Genomic DNA, 21,517 nt, shown 5'->3' on the forward strand with positions numbered 1-21,517 from the left:
AGGAACTAGTCTGCTACTGGGAAAATAATTACACTGTTAAAATAATAAAGCTGTTCACTGTATAATGGTCAAAGCCTTTGTGCTGCCCGTGAAGCAGATTTTAAAATACTTAAATAGTTAATTTTCACAGCTAATACTGCAGCGTTAGGGGATGTGGCCCAGGGCAGTGAAAATAAGTAAGAGCGGGGAGGCGAGAAGCGCTTTGGCGGATTTCAGCGAACTGTCAGGAGGACATTCACGCTGTGTTTGTTTCAGGCCAAAATGTTGTATAGGACTGATGTCTGCCTTAGGAGACTTAACTTCTAGAAGTACCTTCTCCGAGATGCGCAGCCAGCCCAGCCCAGCCCTTCGCTCCCCGGCTGTACCCACTGCTCTGGCCCGACGTCGTCGTCCCTCGCCCGACACGGGTACAGCTGCAGATTAGTGTTTCCCTGTGGAACGATACACATCCATTTTCAACGTAAACCATCGCTGTTTCAAAATCAGTCTCGCTCTTAGTAACGGGTCTCTTAAGTAGAAATTAGATGCACAAAATGCTTTTTATTGTGTCTGAGCAGAAGTCAAAGTCAGACTGCGTTTCTGGATATACAGCAGCTAAGTTCGTTTACACATACCATAGCTCATTGGATTAAATACAGCAGACAACTCAAGTATTAGTATCTGTTCACGTGGCCCATGTGAACACTGCACACGCTCTGCAGAAATCCTGGAGTTAAGGGGACTAGAATACAAGGGTCCTACAAATACTGTACAATACTGTACATACCCCCTAGGAAGTATGTATGTGCCCAAAGTACACGATTCAATACGAGTGAGAAATACTTACTGAAATCATCGGCGCGTTTTACAAAGCAAACTCATGGTAAAATATGACGTGGTTCTTAAGATGGGCAAATTAATATGTAAGTGCTTGCTATCAACTCCTGTAGAGGGATGAAATGCTCACAAAAAACTACCTATTTAAAAGGTGTCTTAAAAATACTATGCATTTACTTATGCCCGATTCCAGAACAAGTTAAAGCAAATGTGACCTTCCACCAAAGTACGCACCTGATTTTTTTCTGGTATTTTTCAGCAGCTATATATGATATATAAGTATCTATATCCTTAAAAGCTCATGAATATTGAAATTTGCAATAGCTATGTCTACAAGCAGGCAGAAGTAGAGGCAAGTTTCTATAGATGCAAAACCCAATATTTTATCATGGATTTCTTGGTTTAAAGTTTATGTAGAATTAGAATTTTGCAAACAGCCGTTGTTTTTATTAACCTGACATGCGTGTTTGGGTTTTCTAACTGTGCTCTTCTGGCTTATACTCAGAAATACTTCCCAGGAGCACTCCACAGCTGAAATAATTGTATAGTTAGGAGTTGAGCTATCTAATTTCTAACTAATTCTCTGTCTTACATCCTTTATTCAACTACAAATGAAATCTGAAGCATATATTCAGCATAGAAAAGAAAACAGAAAATTTGAGCTCGCCCTTCTATCTGTTAACCTGAAGAAACTTTATAGTTGAGATTTCCCAAATGTGGTTTTATTAAAACCTTAAGTTGTATCTGGCTTTTCGTCATTGAAAAAATAGATCTGTACATCCTTCTTTAATTACCAAGTACCTGAAGGTTATAAATTATTTTTTGCTTTACGAGTGTTTTTCACAGCACAAGCATGAGGTGCTAAGAGTAAAGTAAAAATTAATGAATTCGGTCGAAGGTAAGAAAATACAAGATTATTCTTGGTTAGAAGAGAGATCAACTGTGCTTTTAAATTTCACTGCAGATTAGTAGCAACAGCACACATCTCGAAGGATCCAGTGACAGCAGACACCGAGCAGCAAGCTGCTGAATGATTCTCATAACCGGATTTTAATTCGGGGCTGTACTTCTGTACAGAGCACTTCTTAAACCATGCAGTCCAGGGAATTCATGCATTGCATTATGATCTGTAGTCCTTCTTGCTGTAGGGCTTATTTCCCAGAATATTATCTATTTCGTTTACGATATGGGATGTCATCTTTGGAAGGACCTAGGGTAGAAGAAAACTGATGTTTAATGGAGCTTCCGTTAAAGGTTTTTCCAAATTTAAATCTAGATTTTATCAAATAATGTTTCCTCTGGTTTTTTGTGTGGCAGATGTTTAAACATTCATCTAATACCTTTCTCCTTTAAAGGAAAAACTACTGTAGTATCTTTATCCTGTGAGAGAATCACAGAAGTGCTCCTAAACTTTATGTGCACAATATTGCTCAGCTGCAGCGGAAAGCGAGCTGGCGGCAAGAACATCAGAGGAAGCTCTTCTCGTGAAAAGAGAAGAATTAAGGTGGGTGCAAGTGCCGTGTGCCCTGCGGAAGACTTAGCGCAGAACATATCACAACATGTCCTGGAATCAGGTTGCTTGCTTTTTCAGGTACATTAAACCTGCTGATGCCACCGTCTTGTTGCTGGATACGGCTGTAACTACCACAAATGGTGGTAAGTCATGGTGACGGCACCGTAGGTTTGCCTAACGAACGTGCATGACTAGAACTGGAAGGCGCCTGAAACAAAATACAAAGTATTAAAACTATATTAAGAGGAGGAAGGCGCTAGTCTCAAGGTATGCTGGTGTTACCCCCACAGAGGGCTGGACGGTAGCTGACCCCCCACCTCCGTTGAGGTGCCACCACCACCTACACTTGCCTGTATGGCTCCAAGGTTCTCTATCAGCTGCTCTGGGTTGGAAGATCCTAGAAGAACGGAGCTCACCCCCTCGTTTCTCAGGCACCATGCTGCGAATAAAGTCACAAGATGGTCAGGAACATAGGCTTCACGACAGGGCATTACTCCAGATCCTAGTGTTTGTCAGAGCTTCTATCTCTATTTGCAAAATAATGACAACATTATTTGTCTCAACCTCCACTTTCCTCCTCCGGCACTACCAGGCGGAAGATGCACAGGTCAGATAATGAACCGTATAGCAGATCTCCAGTATCCCGTCTGACGCTGGTCCCTGGCCCAGCAGTTGTCTTAATTGCGGGGTTTGGTTTTTCCCTATCACGAGTCACAAGGATTCACCTCTTAGCTATTTGAACTGGGGATCACTTTTCTAACAAACAGACGTGTGGTATTTTTCAGCCTTGGCTCTCAGCAGCACAAAGATAATTATCAAAAAAAAACCCCAAAACCTCTCTTTTTAAAAAAAGTAGCATTCTCTCGTGTCTGTCAGCCCAGCGTGCTGAACAACTGATGGCTTCCACCCGGGGAGGGACCGTTCAGAGAAACAAGCAGGTCGGGGTTGGACCTCTGAGGATGGCCCAAGATACACTAGCCCTCTTGTCAATCAAAGCCTGATGCTGATGCTGGAAACGATCTTATTTTAAGTAATTTTTAACTTTACTGCTCAAAAAAAAAAAGTTATTTTTGTGTGAGACTAACGGACCAGGGTTGCCTCAAAAGCAATACATGGCATTTTAATATCCTACAGCATGTTTTGGTTTGTTCTTCTACTGTGTTCCTTGAAATGCGTTAGCCTTCTCCTAATGAGATGTTGCATTGCCCATCTTCAGTCTTTCCGTGTTTCTGGCGTTTTGTTCCATAACTCCTGATAGTAAATGATCATTTAAACTTTTAAAATAATAAATAGATCTATAGATACTGCAAAGACAAAGCCATCCTTTGTCCTATCTGAAAGACGACGCGTCTTCTTCTGTGTTACCATTTACCTAACCATCACTGATACTTAAACAGACGATGGGAGCACTAACAGGGTACCTGCAGCTTTAGGGGTTTGTACAAGATTTCACCCGCACCCGTCTCTCGACAGCCCGTAAGGCACAGACTTTCTGCCTGCACCTCCGAGCGTTGCCCTTCGCGCTACGGGGATGGGAGCTAGGCGATGCATTTGTGACAGCAGCGAAGGGCGAAGGCGCAGTGACGTTCGTCCCCGTCCCCTCACCTACCGACGGCCAGCTGAGGCAGCGTGCACCCGAGGCGCTCGGCGATGGGCGACAGGTCTTTCAGCTTCACCTGCTGCTTTCTGCCTTCCTCGCTTATGATTTTCTCTTTCAGCCACTGGTAGCACTGGAGATGAATTACATTGCAGCCGACTGTTAGCTTTAATCTTCCGCAATGGAAAGTTCAAGGCAATTGTAAACAGCTCTTAAAAAGCCATATCCAACCCAGGAGGTAATGGAGGCTGAATAACACAATGCTTTGCTATCCGAAGCAATTACGACAGAGCCAGGATGTCTCCTGTCAGAGCCTATGCCTGTATCTCTCTGGCTTTATGCAACTGATGGACTCAGTCCGGAACCTGGAACCTCCTCGGTTTTATTTTTGGACCGCTGGATCCCATCACAGAGCAGAAAAAAGTGAAATATTAGTCAACTTGAGAAGATTTTGACACAGACTCCCCCCAAAAATTGTGAGAGAACATCTGATCTTGTTCAAGATTTAATATTACCATTCAAGATTAGAAAATTAATTAAGTGGAGCTGAGATTTCAGTTCTCCCAGCTCCAGATTTAAAACTTGATTCTGCTTCACTCTCATCAATTTAATTTGGATGCCTCTCTGCAATGCTACCTGCTTAGCTAGCTTTTGCCAAATATTAATAATATATTTTATTTTGGGAAAAAATCACAAAAGGAATGAAATACCACATTTGAAAATGCTGCCCTTTGTAAGCAAGTCAGCGTAGACTGCATCTTTCCTTTAAAAAGCACCAAGCTGAGCAAAAACCAGCACAGGGATGTACGTCAGCCTGCTGGCACTTGTCAGGCGGCATTGGCTTTTGCCCATCAGCTGACACAGAGGCTCAAATACCGTTTTGGTTGGGTTTTTTCCCAAATCCGTGACATTTTAGCACTCTGCCATTTTTCAAACTATAAAATAATATGCCTGCCACAGGCACAGTATGGGAGGAGACCCCATAACCCCCAATAAGAATAAAATCAGGATAATCATGGGAGAAACCAAGCGCTGTGGTAACACCGCAATGCTAGAACCTGTTAGAGAGGGCTGCTGCCCTGCCCGGCAAAGGGCAGGACCACCGAGGACCCACAGGTTTCATGGGGTGCTGGGGTCTGCCCTGCCTGCGGGGCTCCCTGGAGGGATGCTGCGGGGCTGAGCTCCCACCACTGCTCACCCCTTGCACTCGCTGCCTGGTAGGCTGGTGCCCAGGGAAAGGTGGGCAGGAAAGTAATGTCCAAGTCTGTTTTACCCGCTCCGCATGGTTCAGAGGGTTTGAAAGTCACAGCAGCTGTATGGATTCATGGCAGCTGGGGGCATCAAGCACAACAGAAACCCTGAGCTTGTGCCTTCTCGTTGACTACATCTTGTCAATGTAAAGGTGGCAATAGCATCCTTCTGCAGACCCCCCCAGAGCCTGGCTCCAGTCGCATGCTGCCCCACAACCAGCTCGCAGCCATCAGCTCGCTGCACTGGGGAACCTGAGCGTCTTCATAACCCAGATTCTCCCGCACTTCGGAGTATGGTTGCCAGAGAAACCAAGCTGGTCTATCAATACAGCAGCACACAGGCCAGCCTTCTCATGAGGGATCTATTTTCCCTTTGCTATTTTCCTGCCCTCACAAAAGCAGCACGTCTACTTTTCTCAAACATGCGACAAAAAAATACCTTTAGCGCAGCCCTTGAGCTTTCAGGGACCCCGTTGCCGTATTTCCCTGAGATGATCCCACAGGCTAGTGGAGACCACGTCATCGCTCCGACCCCTGCAGAGAAAACAGAGGAGAAGATTTTAGAGGACTGGGAGAAATCAGAGTTGTATCAAGAATAGGACTTCCAGTTAAAAAAAATAAAAGCAAAACAATTGCTGCTTGTTTCTGTTGCCGCTGGCAGTGATGTTCAGCCGGTGTCTTCCAGGAAGATGCCCTTAAGGGCATCAGCAGCATCTTCCTGGAAGACACCGACTAGGTTATTCATCCAAAACCTTATTGTGAGAGCTTACAGCCCCATCCCGGCTCCTGCTGCAGCAAAGTACCTGAACTCCTGACCAGGTATCTCCTATGCCCGCCCTGCTTTACACCATCACATCCTTCCTGCATTGGTCCCGCTTGGCAGGGGCACCAGCTCCCACCCCAGCCCCCCTCAGCCTGGTCCTCGGTGCCACTGCTCTGGACACCACAGCAAGAGATGCACAAGGAGGCATCAGTGCCTTCTGCTGCAGGGGAGAGGTGGCACCCACGCGGTCCGTGTGAGGTTCAAAGAGTAAGCAGCAGCCATGGCAATTAACACCTATTTCTATCAGAGGCACAGTAAGCTGGTTTTTCTTTTAGGTCATTAGATAGATACTTGTCTGTCCCCTTCAGATCCAGGGAAGGGGCGTGCTGTTCCCGTCTAGAGCCCCGGGTCAGCCTGCTCTGTATTTCTTTCTGGAAATGAAATAGCCGAAAGGCACAGCAGTCTCAGACTCACCGATTTTGTGATATAATTCCGGCAGCTGAACTTCCACTTTCTCTCTTTGGAAAAGATGGTATTCAGCTTGCTCACACACGGGCGGTATCATGTTAAACTGCCTGGCTACGGAGTAGGCTTCCTGGAGAAAAGAAATCAGTGGATAAAATACTTCATTAAGTAAAAGCATCTTGCGGGACATAACCTACCAGCCAACACTCCTTGAGCGCGCGGGTGCCAACAAACTCAAGTTTCGCTATCCCTTAGCAAGGCCACGCACATCCCCGTGAACGCCGCCGTGCCGAGGCAGAAATGCAGCCCCATCCCTGCCTGCGCTGCTTCCCCCGCTGCAGGGCACGTGCCCACCTTCTGCCTCCTCCAGCCCCGAGCTGCTTCAGCGCCAGCGCAGCGACAAGCCAAATGACTTCCCAGCCGAGATGGTTGGTGCCGAGCTTGTTTCTCGCGTTTTGACCCCACCGCAAGAAGCAGAGCCCAGCAGGATGCTCCTGGCATCTCTCAGAATCACAGAATGGTTTGGGTTGGAAGGGACCTTTCAATGCCATCTCGTCCAACCCCCCTGCAACGAGCAGGGACATCTTCAACTAGCTCAGGTTGCTCAGAGCCCCGTCCAACCTGATGTTGAATGTTTCCAGGGATGGGGCATCTCCCACCTCTCTGGGCAACAACAAATGCTTCTGACAAAGCATTAAGGATGAGCTGTCAGGACGCTGGTTCCCCCAGTCTAGGGTTTTCCAGGTAAAGCCAGTTACGAGGTCCCTGCGGCCGAGCAGGGATATTTCCCATCTGCACCTCTGGACGTGACACGCACAGAGCAGTGCCGCCCGCGGGGGCTTCTCCCCTGTGCAGGGACCGTTCCCACCGCAGCAGCAGCTCCGACGGCCCCGCGGGTCACGGAGCTGCTGCCCGGAGCCCCGTCTTAAACGGGGCATCAGTGGCCACGGGCACGGACATCAAACAGGCACTTTACCAAAAGTCTTGAAGTCAGCCGAATAAAACCAAAATGAAACAAACCCCAATTAAATGAGCCGAGACACCCAAACCCCCAAACCACTAGATCAGCCCATCTTCTCCTGATGAACATTGGGCTCATTCTGGAACAGGTTTTAAAGTTATTTTAGGTGAAAAGGTGCTGGATGGAGTAAAAGACAAACATCCCCAGCCCAGACACACGTTTGTGGTTCAGCTCCCAGCGTGGCTTTCAGCAGACTCTGCAGCCTGGATGGAGAATTACCAAGTGTCAACGCTTTCCTAAAAATCAGCTTTACCATGATCTCCATAGCGCTCCAGCGTGACGTTCCCCAGTACATCGCCATGCCTTGATTTATTACATGTGTCATCGCTCGGACAATTTCTGAAGGAGGGAAAAAAAGAAGGATGAGAACTGCACAGAGGCCAATTTTTCAGCACCAAATCCTCCCAAAGCCACATATAAATGCCAAGTACACCGACAAGCCTGAGCAGCTTTGCATTAAACACTACTGCTGCTGTGTTCTCTTGCTCGAGCAAGAGAAAAAGCATTGATGGTGCGAATGTAAAGACATTTATCCTGCAGTTGTTTAAAAACTGCTTTTACCAACTGGCTATTGCCTACCACCGCCTTACGATAATATTTCTTTTAAAACTTAACACAAGAGGGCAGCACAGTCGAAAAATAAAAGATAAATTTATTTTAAAATCTGTTTACTAAGAGCAGACATCTGGTCCTGCTTCTTTTCACTAGGAATGTCAGGATGCTGGGGATAAAGCCGCAAAACTGGGTGACTGAACCCCGCTCCGCCGAGGGCCCCCCGCCCGCGGGATGAGCAGGCGGCACGCTGCAAAACCCGGTGCAGCAGTCCCATGGTCCTCGCTTTTCTTTGGGAAGACAGAAGCCTGCAAAGCTACACACGCCGGGACAGGATCTCTAATTTCCATCCATCAGACCTTTGCTGAGCAGCCCTGCCTTCTTGCGGGGGGAAAAAACCCATCGTAAACTTCAGTTTGCAAGAAAAGGAGAAAAAATTGTCTATCCCTCATGGTTGCCCAGGAGGTTACAGAGCCTGGTAGGACGCCTCGCTAATGCTATAAAGAAAATAACCCGGCTTACTGTTTGCAACTCATTTTAAAGCCTGATTTCTCCCTGGGAGCAGCCTGCTGGGTACGCGGCATTGCGGGGGGCCCAGGCAGTGCCCATCGCATCGCTGCTGCAGAGGAGCCGGGGACTGAGCAGTGTCCCCAGGACTGAGCAGTGTCCCAGGCGAGAGGTCCCAGGGCAGGAGGCTCTGGGGACTGGCGGGGTCTGCAGCCCCAGGGACACAGTCCCCGCGGGCAACCATGAGATCATAAGTAACTGCCCCGGCTGCAGTAATAAATTCATATTTCTTACTGAGCTTCGGCACTCCCTGCCCTTTGGAGCCGAGCAGCGACTGCCAGGGCACTGGCAGTACACCGGCCGCTAACAGCACGTCATTTAAATGGACAAAAATGGGCTAAACTGGCTCCGAGAGGCAAAAAAAAATGGTACTTAGTCACCACTCCCAGTGCTGCCCAAGGCACCTCGCAGACAGCGCGCGCTGCCACATCTCAGTGCGCTCTTCCCTTGGGAAAGCGGCAGGGAACCGATACTCTACACCTGCACCATGAATTTTTGACCCATCAAACTACGGTGAAGCAGCTCCGGTCGGAGGCAGGGCTGTGCGGAGAAGCCCTGTGTGTTTATTGCATCCCTTGGCACATCTGCTGTTACTTGGACAATGACTCCGGGCATCGCTGCCTCAAGATCAAGATGAGCTGCCTTTTATATCATGAGGATTCTGATCCTATTTATGGGAAAAAAAAAAAAAAGCTTGGCAGAGGGGAGATTACACTGCCAATCTTGACGTTATTGTGAGATTTCTTCCGCAGGCGGCGACAAGCAGCTAAAGATGATGAAGTCTCCATTTATAACCTCGGAGGGCTGTACAAGAGACACCGTGCCTCTTGCGCCGGGTTTCTGCCTTCCCACTGAAAAGGCAGATTTCCTCTCGAGAGAAACATTGGCTTGAGGAGTTTTCTCCCTGATGAAGAGTAAGATGCAAATGCCAGATATTTTCTTTTTTTGCCCCTTCTTCGTTTTGGCCAAAGCCACGCTTTTGTCTATTTCTAAGTATTTTATTCTCAGGCATGTACTCGTCCAACAAAATGCCCTGCGTGCTGCATGTGACGGGCAGCTGTACGGCAACCCCTCCTTCCTCGGCAGCGCCCGCTTCTCACTGGGTTTAGTTTTCTATTTTTGCCACACTACCGTTTAGGAATTTTGATAAGCATTTCATCATACGCCTCTTACACATTTCAGTCCATGGTTGTTTTCATTTCTCCCACCTCTACTCCTTTCAAGAAAAACTGAAGTCAGCTCAGAAAATATATGTGTATATATATATATATATTTATCTTCTTGTTTACCAGCGACTGCTCCCATGGGTATGGCGATGGGATGGTTTGTGTAGAGCACATGCCTGGATCGCTCGCTTTGCCAGCTGGATGGCACAAACGGCATCACTTGAGAAGGGGAGATTTTTTTGAAATATAAATGAATGTTTCAAAACCTGAAAAACAGCCTCCAGCAGTGCACTAATAATTTTGAAGTACCTTAAAATTCCCTGATAGGAACCATGTCACCTTCCCTCCCTGCTTGCCAGGGCTGCAGGCTGGGGGCTGGCCGTGCAGTGGGTGCCCGGTCCCCTGGCACGGTGACAACGGCGGGGGGGTCTCACCAGGGGACCCTCCTTCCCTGCAGCCGGAGCTGCCCTCCTCATCCGCTGGAAAACCCGCTCGGGATGAAAAAAAAAGCATCTGCTAACACACTTGGAGGATCAGATCTCCGGCCTGGCTAACGAGGCATGAGACTCGCAGAAATTCAGGAGAGAAGCACAGATCCTTCCCATCACCCATCTCCCGAGCTCCCCGTTCCGGGGCGACCGCACAACGGCGGAGCCGCCCGGGTGCCGGGGGCAGGATCGCTCCCGCACACGGCCGATGCCGGGGAAGATGGCCCACCCCAAGGAGGACAGCCCCTCGTCCTGCCTGCCCCGGCAAAGCCGATGACCGGGTCAGGGGCGAGGAGGGACACGGCTGTCCGGGCCAGGGAGCTGCCAAACCTGACTGCAGGGTTATGCAAAGAGCTTTGCGCAGGGTGCTCATCTCCAGATGTTCCTTGAAGCCAATATTGCATTGCTTTTACAACGAAAAGATATTTTCATTTGCTCTGAGACTTTTAAGAAAGGTAAATACATTTCTGATTTTTAGATTAAGCAAGCTTTGCCTGCCGCTTTGGGGACCAGAGTCACCTACAATAAAGAAATCTGTATTAAATGCTCATCTTCTCTTATTAGCTCTCTATTACCCACGCCTCCAAAGGCAGCCTGAGCTGGGCCGTGACCAGCCTGGGGGAGCGGGAAGTGATTCTGCTCTGGCTGGGTGGACCAGATGAGAGTTTTGAAATTGCTGATCCCTCGCCTGCTGATGCCCGCAGACACACACACGCCACAGCAGATGGAGGAGCCGGAGTGACAGCAGAGAAACCTCACCTGCCTGCATGCAGCAAGCGAAGAAAACAAAATGAACATTCAAAGTTTATCCTTTGATGTATTTGGTTGTACCTTACCGCATACAACCGCTTTATTTGCTCGAGCAGGACCCTCACGTATTGGCACGAGTAGCACAAGCAGGGAAGGTTTTAAGGTTACCTACAAATCACGCTCCATTGGAAGCAGCTATTCGCTCGTGGGAAAAGCATAGGCACATCAGGAGATGGAGCGGGGATTGTGTGTCTTATGAAGGTAGCTCAGCGCTTATTGTGCATGCCAGATAGTGCAGAACCGACAGATGGTTCAACAGATGCTCTGGGATAGAAGTGGCTTAGTAGGTGAACCATAAAAAAAGCATGAAGTACATAGAAAGAATCAACACCACACCATTCATAATAAAAATGTCCCTTTTTTCACCCTGCTCAAAATCGCACCAAGCACCACAGTTTATACCTTATTGCCAAGCTCCAGCGCTGCTAGCAGTAGCTGTAGCATCTTAAAAGCTGCAAACGCCTGAGATCAGCTGTGCTGTGTGGGCGTGGGAAATATATTCAGCACTGCCCCATTAGATGACAACTGACTGAGCAGAGAGGTCATTTCTCCCTCCAAGATACAACATGTCATCTTCCTTCACCTCATCAGCTACTGCAAAATCTGCACTGCTCCTAAAATCCCAGGCCAGTTCCCTGAACCCGTAGCTGCTGGCACTGGTCGGCCGGGGCAGCGGTGCTGCCATCCATCCAAGGTTCGTGGCAGGTCGCACAGCCCCGCGTTCGTTAAGAAAATAGGTGTCATGACCGCTGAAAGTCAAGCCAGGAGCTTCGAAGGGGCCTGTCAAGCTCCAGGTTTGTTTGATTTACATGTACTCATCTATGACAGCTTCTGCAGCCTGCAAGTCTTTCTTCTTGCTATTTTTTATTTAGCTGTGAAGCTAATCTTCTGCCACACTGTGAAGGGTTGTGTTAACTCCGATGGGAAAAGAGAAGGAACGGGAGCTGGTGCCCATTAAATAGGGCACTAACCTCGAAACGTATTGATGAAGGTTCCTGGATAACTGGGCTATACGGCCACGTACTAAATGCGCATATATGGTTCTCAGCAATTATGAACCATAATTAAAGCGCACAGATACTCACAGGTCTTGCAAGTTCCTAAATCCATTCCCTGAATTTAACAGCCTGGATTTAACAAGGACCGTTCCCCGCCAGGACCGAGGGGCGGGCGGCTGCGGGGCCGAGCCTGAGCCCAGCCCTGGGCAGAGCATCGCTGCTCTCCGTGCCCGGGGGGACCCCGCCGTGCCCCGGGGCGGCCGCGTCCTCGCACGGCCCCTCGGCCGAGCCCACCAGAGGCTCGGCTTGTGCTGCTCATGCACTGGGGGCAGTGAACCCTAAAGCTTGCCGGTTGTTTCTTGTTTCGGACCATGCATTGGATCGCACCCCTGGTTTTAGCTCCGGGAGAAGCACGTGCTATCCGGGCAGCCCAGGGGACGTGGACAAGGATGGGGCAGCAGTGCTGGCACGCTCCCCTCTCTAGAGCTGACCGCACCAGGGGCAGGGATATACAGGTTTCATTTGACACAAAGAAGACCTGCCTTAAATGCAAACACAAATTCACTTTGTCTGAAGGAATCAGGAAAAGGAAATAAAAACCGAAACAACGTTAAAGCCACCACTGGGACATAAAGGAAACTTCAATTTCCTTCCAAGAGATACAAATTCATTTCATTGAAGTGTAAATATATAGGACTCCAGGATATCATGAATGAGGTATTTCATATTTAAGCTGCCCCACCTGAATATTTAATAAAAAAATGTTTTTCATTTCCTACCCTCATCGGTCGAAGCTTGTAAGCCAGGATCCGTCACGTTAAAACCTTTAATTCAAGCTTCCACTAACCTTCCATGGGGGTATTATTGTCTGGCCGGTTGGCGAAGACGACGTCCACGTACTCCAGCTGCAGCCTCTGGAGAGAAGCCTTTAGCCCTGGAAACAGCAAAGCAGAGACAAGAACCTGCACGGTCAGAGTGCGGCGGCACAGAGCTGACAGGTACAAAACAGCGCCGCATTAGGACGAAAACAGAGCTCGTTGTATTTTTATATAGGTATTTTTTATATATATATATACAATCATGTAGCATATGAGAAGGATGCTGCATAATGTTGTCCCATATCTATGCAGCCATATTAAGAAGAAAAGACCAGTTTGGCCACATGCAGAGTCCCCCCTTCCACGAGAACTTGCTTTATTTTTTAATTACGCTGAGATTGGGATTGGAACAGACACGGTTACCACGCAGTGTTGATGGCCAGCCCGTCAGGAGGCAGCTGCCAGGGACCCACTTCAGCGCTCCGCTTCTCTTCAGAGTTAATTTAATGTAAATTATATCACAGAGCCTTTCCGTGCAAGCCCGGGGCATGCCGCCTCCGTCCTGTCCCACCTAACGAAGCCCTGCCCCAGGGGGGCCTTCCAGAAATGCAAGCCCGGGTGGGAGGACGGCGGCACTCGGTTAGATATTATCGGTGAGCCGATAAAGCACCACGGAGGGCTTTACCCTCTCTGCAGGGAAAGCGAGCTGTGCCCGGCAGCACGTTGCATAGGGCAGAAAGAGTTTTGCAGAGCAAGACAAGGCACTGTTTTGCAGCTACAGTCCAGAACTGCCCAGGCTTCGACAGCTTCTCTATGAGGAGCTGATGGGAGATGGCATCAAGAGCCTACATATATATATATGTGTGTGTGTGTGTGTACGTGAGAGAGAGCAGAGGATTTCTAACACTTATTTTCTATGAATCTTCCCAGGAACAAAATGTTTTTATGAATGTTCATGAAGAATGAGCCAAAATAGAGCAGTCTGAAAATGTTCGCTGAATTTTGGGATGAAAAAAAAGGCCATTTTTGCCAAATGTATTTATAGAAAATAGCTAACATTGACCTTAACATTATTTGCTATGTGTTCTGTGAAGTTATTTCAACTGCTGCCAGTATTTTTCTACCATTTCGTGAAGTAGCTCCACAAGAAATGGAAAATGGATGGGTTTGGACCGCCTGTGACATGGCTGCAACTTCCCCTGGGTCTCGTGCCACCAGCAGCCGGGACACCACCTCATGGCGGGGTTATTCAAATGAAAGTTCAATAAAATGTTGCTAAAAAAAACCCAAACCAAAACAAAACAAAACAAAAATCCTTTCTCCAGCATTACCTTAATATGAAAGTCATATCCTAATGTAGCTGAATTCTGCAAATATTAAATAATGAAAGCTTTCCAGGACAATCCCAGACGTACGAGCTGGTTACTATGAGGCAAAACGGAGCGTGCTCCGGTGATGCTCCTGATCGCAGAGGAACAGCTCCTTTGAGATGGAAGACGACCAAACCTGCATCCCAGGGAGGAGGCTGCTCGGCTCACCCAGGCTGCTGCTGACCACGTTCATCCCACCTCACCCGCTTGCAACAGTATTAGCCAGGGTGTGATGCAGGTGGCAGTGACATCCCAGGCGAGGGGTGGATAATATAAATATGGTAATAACATTTTCCATACGATCTGTGTTTTAATGTATACAGAACAAATCCTGGTTGTTGACAGCCGTGACAAATGGGCCATTGCACATTCCGGTGATAAAACACGCGAATGGCCAAATGCAAGATAAAGCTGCCATTTCTGGCGGGCAAAACCCGATTCGCTGCAGACGGATGCGACCTTCTGATTAGCAAAGACCAAAGCATACCTCCCGCCTATTCTGCAGTGTGAACTGTGAACAGGCTGGTCACCCCCTGCGCCATCAAACTACCGATGCCACAGCACACTAGTAATGTAGATGAGCCTGAATTTTTCTTTTCTAATTTGTCTTGGCAGCAAACATTAGCTTAACCAACCACCACTGTAAACAATTAGGGCTTATCTCATAAATCAAAGAGGAGGCTAATTACCCCAGCATACACAGTGCAATAAAGACAATCACTTTTCATTGCTGCAGCCGTTGTGGCGTGTTGGTTTATGGAGGGTGCCGCTCCCCCGAGGCTTCAGCCCTGGATTACCCAGGCTGGCATCGCCCGGTGAGGAGGAGCGGCTCCCCGGGGAGCAGCGCTGCCCTGGGCTCCCCCAAGGACCTTGGCACAGAGCATATCATTTCCTAGTAACCCAAAGAACACATTTTGCGCATCCCTCCGTGGCCGCGGACAGAAGTGGGTCAAACAGCAGCAAGAGGCGGGCGGTGCGAATCCCTCTGCAGAGATCCGAAGCACAGGTACCAAGCCTGATGCTCCCCTTCTGCCCCGAAGGCTTCCCGGCCCCCGAGGAGCCGGACACCCCCAGTAACTCCCTTCCGCCGCTTTACACAGCTTTTCTCCAAACCCGTGCTAATTTTACTCCGGTTTTATATAGAAGACAGACCCAGGTCCCCGTGCTGCTGGTTGCTTTTCTGGGTCTGGGACCCACTCGTGATCTGCACGGGGGGGGCTGTCAGCCCCAGGGTCCTCCTGGGGGGGTTTTGGGAGTCTGCTCCAGCCCCTGTCGGGAGCCAGCCCAGGCTGGCATCTCTCACTGGGACAAGGTCATGGCTGACATTGCTGATCCTTAACATGACAGAAATGTGTCTTTTTATGGGCGCTGCTCTATTTGTGTCCTGCACGTAAAATCCTGTGCAAGTTATAATCATGCCGACGGTCACTGCGCCTGGGTGCCTGACCCGACACCCAACAGCCCTCCGGAAAGAGCCAGATCGGGTGAAACACACTATCCATATAGAAAAATGTATGTGCTCTCACTCCCTCTCCAACAATAATGTATCTGAGAGAACAAAAAAGCAATCAGAAGGAAGATGAGGAGCATGCATTAGACCCAGCAGAGACTCGGGTGAATAAATCCCGATGGATGAGTAAGGTAGCTCACAGCATCACTCAGCGGGATGCAGGACCGGATGCAAGGAGCCAGGCAAAGGAACATACAACAAAACTGAGGACCCGAGAAGAAACAGCACCGAGAGCAAACCGCAGCCGGCTGCTCGGCGGATGGGGCCTGGCACCCCTCCAGAGGCTATTTCTGCAGGCTGACATCATGCCCCGCATCCTCATCCCTCCCTGCTCCGCCAAGGGAGCCCACGCAGCCGCAGCCACGTCTGCCGACCACGCGCTGCTGCCGACCGCCCTGGCCCCTCCGGGAAAGAGCCGGGAGGTATCAGCAGAGCAGCTCCAGACCCACTGAGCCTTCCTGCCTCCTGTCATCTCACGGCAGCTGGGATCGGGGCCGTTCTTGAGGACAACGGTGCAAAGCTGCCGGGAACCCGTGCGAGGCAGCGAGTGATGAAACCCCGGCGTGGCAAACCCCGATTGCCGCAGATAAGCGATAAATCTGCAAGCGACGCACACACAGCCGGCCAAGGACAACACGCTTGCTTATTATAGCAAAAAACCAAAAGGTTATTGCTGCATAGAGGTGCGGTAAAGAAGGCTTCTTGTGTGCAATAAAAATCCTTTGGTGCATTTTGGGCACTTCACAGCCAAGCTTGGGAACTGCCCTGTGCAGGGCTGGCACGGAGGAGCAGTGAGCGCCGGGGTGAAGCAGATCTGGCTCATGGGAGAGCAATCGCCCTGGGCTCCAGCTGGCTGCATCCCACTGTGCCCATGCCAGGGCACTCGGGCACAGTCAGACCCCCGCCCTGTGCAAAACGTACCTTCAATGATGTGTTTTCTCGAAAGCCCTCTTTCCGTTTCAGCTCTGCAAAGGAAAAACAGGTACACGGCTGTTAGAGATCCAAGGTGCTAACAATCAGGGAGCACGAATTTTGTATTCTAGTTTAAACATCCCAAAAATGAAGTTGCAACTCATACAACAGAGAGACCCTGAACCTCATTTGGGTTCCCAGTCTCAAAGACAACAGCATCTGGGACGAGTAATACCCCTGTTAATTTAACAGGGTAACAGCCCTGCTATGGATATTGCCTGACTGTAAAGCTGCTGTCCGACGTTTCTAAGCAGAGAGGTAAGGATGCTGGCAGGGCGGCAGGGCCTGCCGGGGGCAGGCAGCGCGGGGATGGGGCTGTGCCCCGGCTGACCGCCCAGCGCTGAAGCTTCGTTGACACCCTCTGCAATTTCGCAGCGAAGGCAGCCTTCGCTCTGCTGGTTACAGCTCCCGGAGCCGCAGCGATGCTCGGGGCGGGAGCACACCCAGCACGGCACCCCGGCCTCTGTTGGGGGCTGCCGCCTCTGCTAAGCTCTGACACCTTAAAAAACTTGGCAAAATGAGGACAAAGAAAACGACAGCAACCAACCACCCCTCCAAGGTGCCATTAATCCTGGCTGTATGGCTGTAAAAGGGAAAAGCACGCAGCAGCAAATGCCATTACGAGTAACTGAGAGACTTACTTTCCACCCCAGTACAATTTTGTTGTTATGACCAGACTGGACCTCCTGCAAACAGAACAGAAAAATTATTGTTGTTAAAAGGAATTATAATATAAGTAACTAAGGAGGATGCTGCCCATCGAGAAGCAGCAGTACTCCGGGTTCCCGCAGCGGCGGCCGTGCCTGGTTTCGCAGCCCTGGGCTCAGAGCGGGTGCTCGCACATCACAGTAACCCTTTTTACGACAGGCCACTTCTCCTCCCACGCTCAGGTCCGCTGCGGGCAGGGAGTGACCATAGGCTGGTGTCCAGAAACCGAAGCTAATTCAAGTGAAGTGACCAAAGAAAAAGATACATTTTTAATCATGGAGTAAGCAATCTCCAGAGCCCTTAACCAAGGGCTACAGCACTATTCCTTCCTGGTATCCAAGTCCAGTGCTTCTCATTATCATGCAGTATTCCCAGAGTTATTAAAACTCCAAGAGTGATACATTCACTAAATTAATCTGTAAATTCCTATATGATATTAAATCAAAGATTTATCATTCGCAAACTACCTTGCTGCATAACTGTACGTGTACAACACACAATTTCTCCAGCTTTTGCTAGACAACTTTTTTTCTTCTGCAGGATCCAGAATATTTCTTACTGAATAATCATCCCCCTAACACAGGGAATACTGATTTTGGAGAGAGCACTGCTAGAACCCATTCTTCAGTTGAAGCCTGAATATGACACACACGGGAGGTCTTTAAAGATTATGTAAATGCTCTTGAAACTACACAACATATGCTAATGTGCATCATTTAAATTAGGTATCATCTCCTACCAGGCTACCCAAGATGAAGGCCCATCACAGCTTTGCATCCTTAATACACAGCCTTATGTACACAGATAAGGATGCCGACGCACAAATCATCTGTCTTGATACACCATGCATGGCAATGATGATGGATATGCTCAGAAGTTAACTGTGCCATGCACAGAGACGATGGTCTCGTGCAACGGTCGAGGCAGCACCGCAGGCTGATGATCGCAGCCTCATGAAGCCGGTGTGCACTCCCAAAAAACCAGGAGAGCCTTTTTATTTGGCGCTTGAAAGGTCTGGCTGCTCTGCGTGTGAGCATCGCGCGTGTGAGCTCCCGGCACCGCCTGGAAAGAGCAGCACTCGCTCCTGGGCCAGCATCACCTAACACGCATCATTTTTAAAAGCCAGAAGGATTCTCATATGCCCAGAGGTCCCACTGGTTTGCGGGTGGCAGGGAGCACCGTCCGGGGGTACAGTACCTCCAGCCCTTCTTCTTCAGGATGTTCCCCAGGATGACCTCAGCCCTGCGCAAGAGAGAGAGCCCCGCGTGAGGGGAGACAGGAGGATGCTCGGCTCCAGGTACACCGTCGCGGCTGCCATCTACCCCGGCTTCCCCGGACAGTGCCACCCAGACGCCAGCCTGCAGCACTGCTCTCAGCTGCGCTGCTCCCCCCTCCACGGGTGATGGTGACCTGGCACCGGCTGGGACAGGGTTGGCAGACAGCCCTGTCACAGGGGACGGTCCCCTCCATCGATACAAAGCATCTCGCCCACCCACTCCCGCGGGGACGGCCTCCAGCCCCGTGCCCTGCGTCCGCTTGAACCTGCTCTGGGAAGGCAGAGACGCTTTGTCCCCACACCAGGGACGCGATGTCCCAGTCCACCTTTTACACTAAATACAAAGCTGTATAAATCAGCCAAAGTCAAATATATTATGGATGGATATTTTTCCCCCCCCCCCAGTTCCACAGTGACACTAAGAACATTAGCTCTGCTGCAGCCAGAGCGGTTCCCCGTGCCAGGACCTGCGCCTGGGAGCTGTCACTGGCACAGGCCATTCATCACCATTAAGATGCACGCTGACTTTTCATTTATTCAGGACATTTTTCTCCCTGTGCCAACAGCAAGTGGCACGAGTGATACATTTCAGCCTTCAGCTGGGTACGAGAGGTTTTGGTTTAATTTTTTTGTTTGATTTTGGTTTTTTTGGTTTTTGGTTTTTTTTTAAAGAATGCTCCAAATACAAAGTTTTTTTGGTCCCCCCTTGGGGAGAAGGGGGCTTCCCAAGCACCACCAGAGCCAGAGCCCTATCCATCGTGAGTGACTGCCACACAGGGAGGAGCAGAGCCAGGCAGAGGGACCCCAGGGAAGCGGAGCAGGACGCTGAGCACTCACTTGCCGGCTGCGTACACCTCGGCCGTGTCGAACAGGTTGACGCCGCTCTCGTAGGCAATGGTCATCAGCTGCTCAGCCACCTCGGGAAAGCAGAGACGGAGAAGTGAGGGGCAGCAGACCGCATCCCGAGCGGCCAGCAGCTCGTCCCCCACCGGGAAAAGCCCCTGAAGATGCAGCAAAGGGGTTTCAGCGGGGCTGGGAGGGGTGCTAGCATCCCCTGCCCGGGGGCGAGACCCTTCGGCGAGGCACCCGGGGGTTCGTGTGCTGGCCTGAGAAGCACCAAAACACAGATTTACATCAACTTCCCTTTGACTCATCCTGGGAGGAATTAATCTCTTCCCATAGGAAAGTCTTGGGCTTTCTAATAGGAAAGCGGCCAAGAATTTAATAGGGTTATAGAAGATACTCTGCAAATCTGTGGAGTTTAATACGGAAAGGATATTTCCATGACAAGAGTTTAATTTTTTTTTTTGGCTACCCGACAGGCTGTCCTGCGGTTCTCCAGATGACTTCATGGGGTATTTAAACAGCCAAAGGTCATTTCGTGCAATCCCCATCAGAGCCCCAGGAGTTCCACTGCTCCCTGGGGGGATTCTGTACCCAGAGGGGGCTGGCAGCTCCGGGGGGGCCAGCACCCAGCCAGGGCACCCACGCACGGCCAACGTCCTTAGGGTGGCGTCCCTCAAGGACAGGGCTGTGTTTTAAGCCCTCTTTTTCCACACATGAACGCTTTGCATTGACTTATTCTAAGCGAGGAGGGCAGGAGAGCCAGGGAGCAAATTTATAATCGAAACAACTCATCTCGCTTCAGCCTGCAACGCCAAGAAACAGGAGTGAACTCAGTGATCCGCTGTCAGCAGAAGAAATCCCACCAAAGATCAAGTGACTTAAAAAGCAAAAAAACCTTTGAATTCAGACTCCTGGCTGTTTTCCTCCTGCCAAAGTTATTTTGGGGTTTCTGTCATGTACTAGAGGGAAGGCAGCCGGGAGGTTGCTCTCCTTTTGATGACTAGCATCTGCAGTGTACCTGAGACAGAGGGAAACCCACGTGCTGCCCGGCACTCGGGAGGATTATTAACCGAGATTAAGAGCCATCTGGTATGGGCAAGGGTGTGTAGGAAACCCAAGCTCATCTTCATTTGTTTCATCTTATTATGTAAAAAATAAATCATCAGGCAGCTCCTTGTAAGCCAAGCCCTGCCTGTATTTATGACTGCTGCCGATTGCATACATGATGCAAAAATACTTTCCAATTTCTGCTCCAGGAACGGTGCCACTGCCAATGGTAAGGAGGAAATATCGCTCCAAACAGCACGGAAAACAAGATCGCTTTAAGGGATAGATGGGTTTTTTTATTAAAGGTGATCTCTGGAAATGTCAGATTCATTAAGGTTTCTTGTAGCAGAAGCACAAGCTTTGTATTGCTTTGCATAGTAACTCTGCCATTTCCTCGTACAGAAACAGGCTCCTCTGATTTCGGTAGCCATGGTTTCATTTAAAAATATCTCATATTGGTTTTTACTTCATGCGTTATACTTACACCAAGCATTACTTACCTCGTCTGAGATTTGACCTCCAAAAGTGACCCATGTCCCTAGAAAGAACAAAATAATCTGTTACTACGAGAGGTTTTTACCAACAAAAAATTCGCTCCACCAAAATTCAGGGTCCTTGGGATTAAACGGGTTTAATTGGCTCAGAGGCTGCTGCATCCCTGAGCGAGAGCTCCTGCAGCCGGGCAGGATGGGCGCAGGCGCCGGAGCACCCTCTCCCAGGGGGACAGTGGGGTCGGGCGTGTGGACCCGGGACTGGCACATGAACCCCCTCAGGGAAGCGGCGGGAGGATGCTGTGCTGCCAAAATACACGGTTTTATTGAAATCCGAAGCTCTTTGCAAAACTGAGTTCGTTTTCCAAAGCTTCAATTTGACAAATTGGAAAAAATTTACGATGCTGCCGAAACATGTCATTTGGGGAATGAAACTCTTCCTACATTTGTGCTTCGGCATTTAGCATCACACA

The 21,517-nt window shown here is 49.4% G+C and overlaps 1 protein-coding gene across 1 annotated transcript in view; it reads right to left on the bottom strand.

Moving 5' to 3' along the window:
- Positions 1–541: 541 nt before the first annotated feature.
- Positions 542–21,517, bottom strand: part of KCNAB1 (potassium voltage-gated channel subfamily A regulatory beta subunit 1) — a 74,362-nt gene continuing 53,386 nt past the window's right edge. The window contains 12 exon segments of the mRNA XM_050902452.1: positions 542–2,026; positions 2,680–2,768; positions 3,939–4,059; positions 5,616–5,710; positions 6,414–6,534; positions 7,679–7,764; positions 12,854–12,940; positions 16,626–16,669; positions 17,318–17,362; positions 18,582–18,626; positions 19,498–19,577; positions 21,054–21,091. Of these exon segments, the coding sequence (XP_050758409.1) occupies positions 1,937–2,026; positions 2,680–2,768; positions 3,939–4,059; positions 5,616–5,710; positions 6,414–6,534; positions 7,679–7,764; positions 12,854–12,940; positions 16,626–16,669; positions 17,318–17,362; positions 18,582–18,626; positions 19,498–19,577; positions 21,054–21,091 (941 nt within the window). The 3' untranslated portion in view covers positions 542–1,936.

Source organism: Gymnogyps californianus, chromosome 10, assembly GCF_018139145.2.
Source record: "Gymnogyps californianus isolate 813 chromosome 10, ASM1813914v2, whole genome shotgun sequence".
Lineage (NCBI taxonomy): Eukaryota > Metazoa > Chordata > Aves > Accipitriformes > Cathartidae > Gymnogyps > Gymnogyps californianus.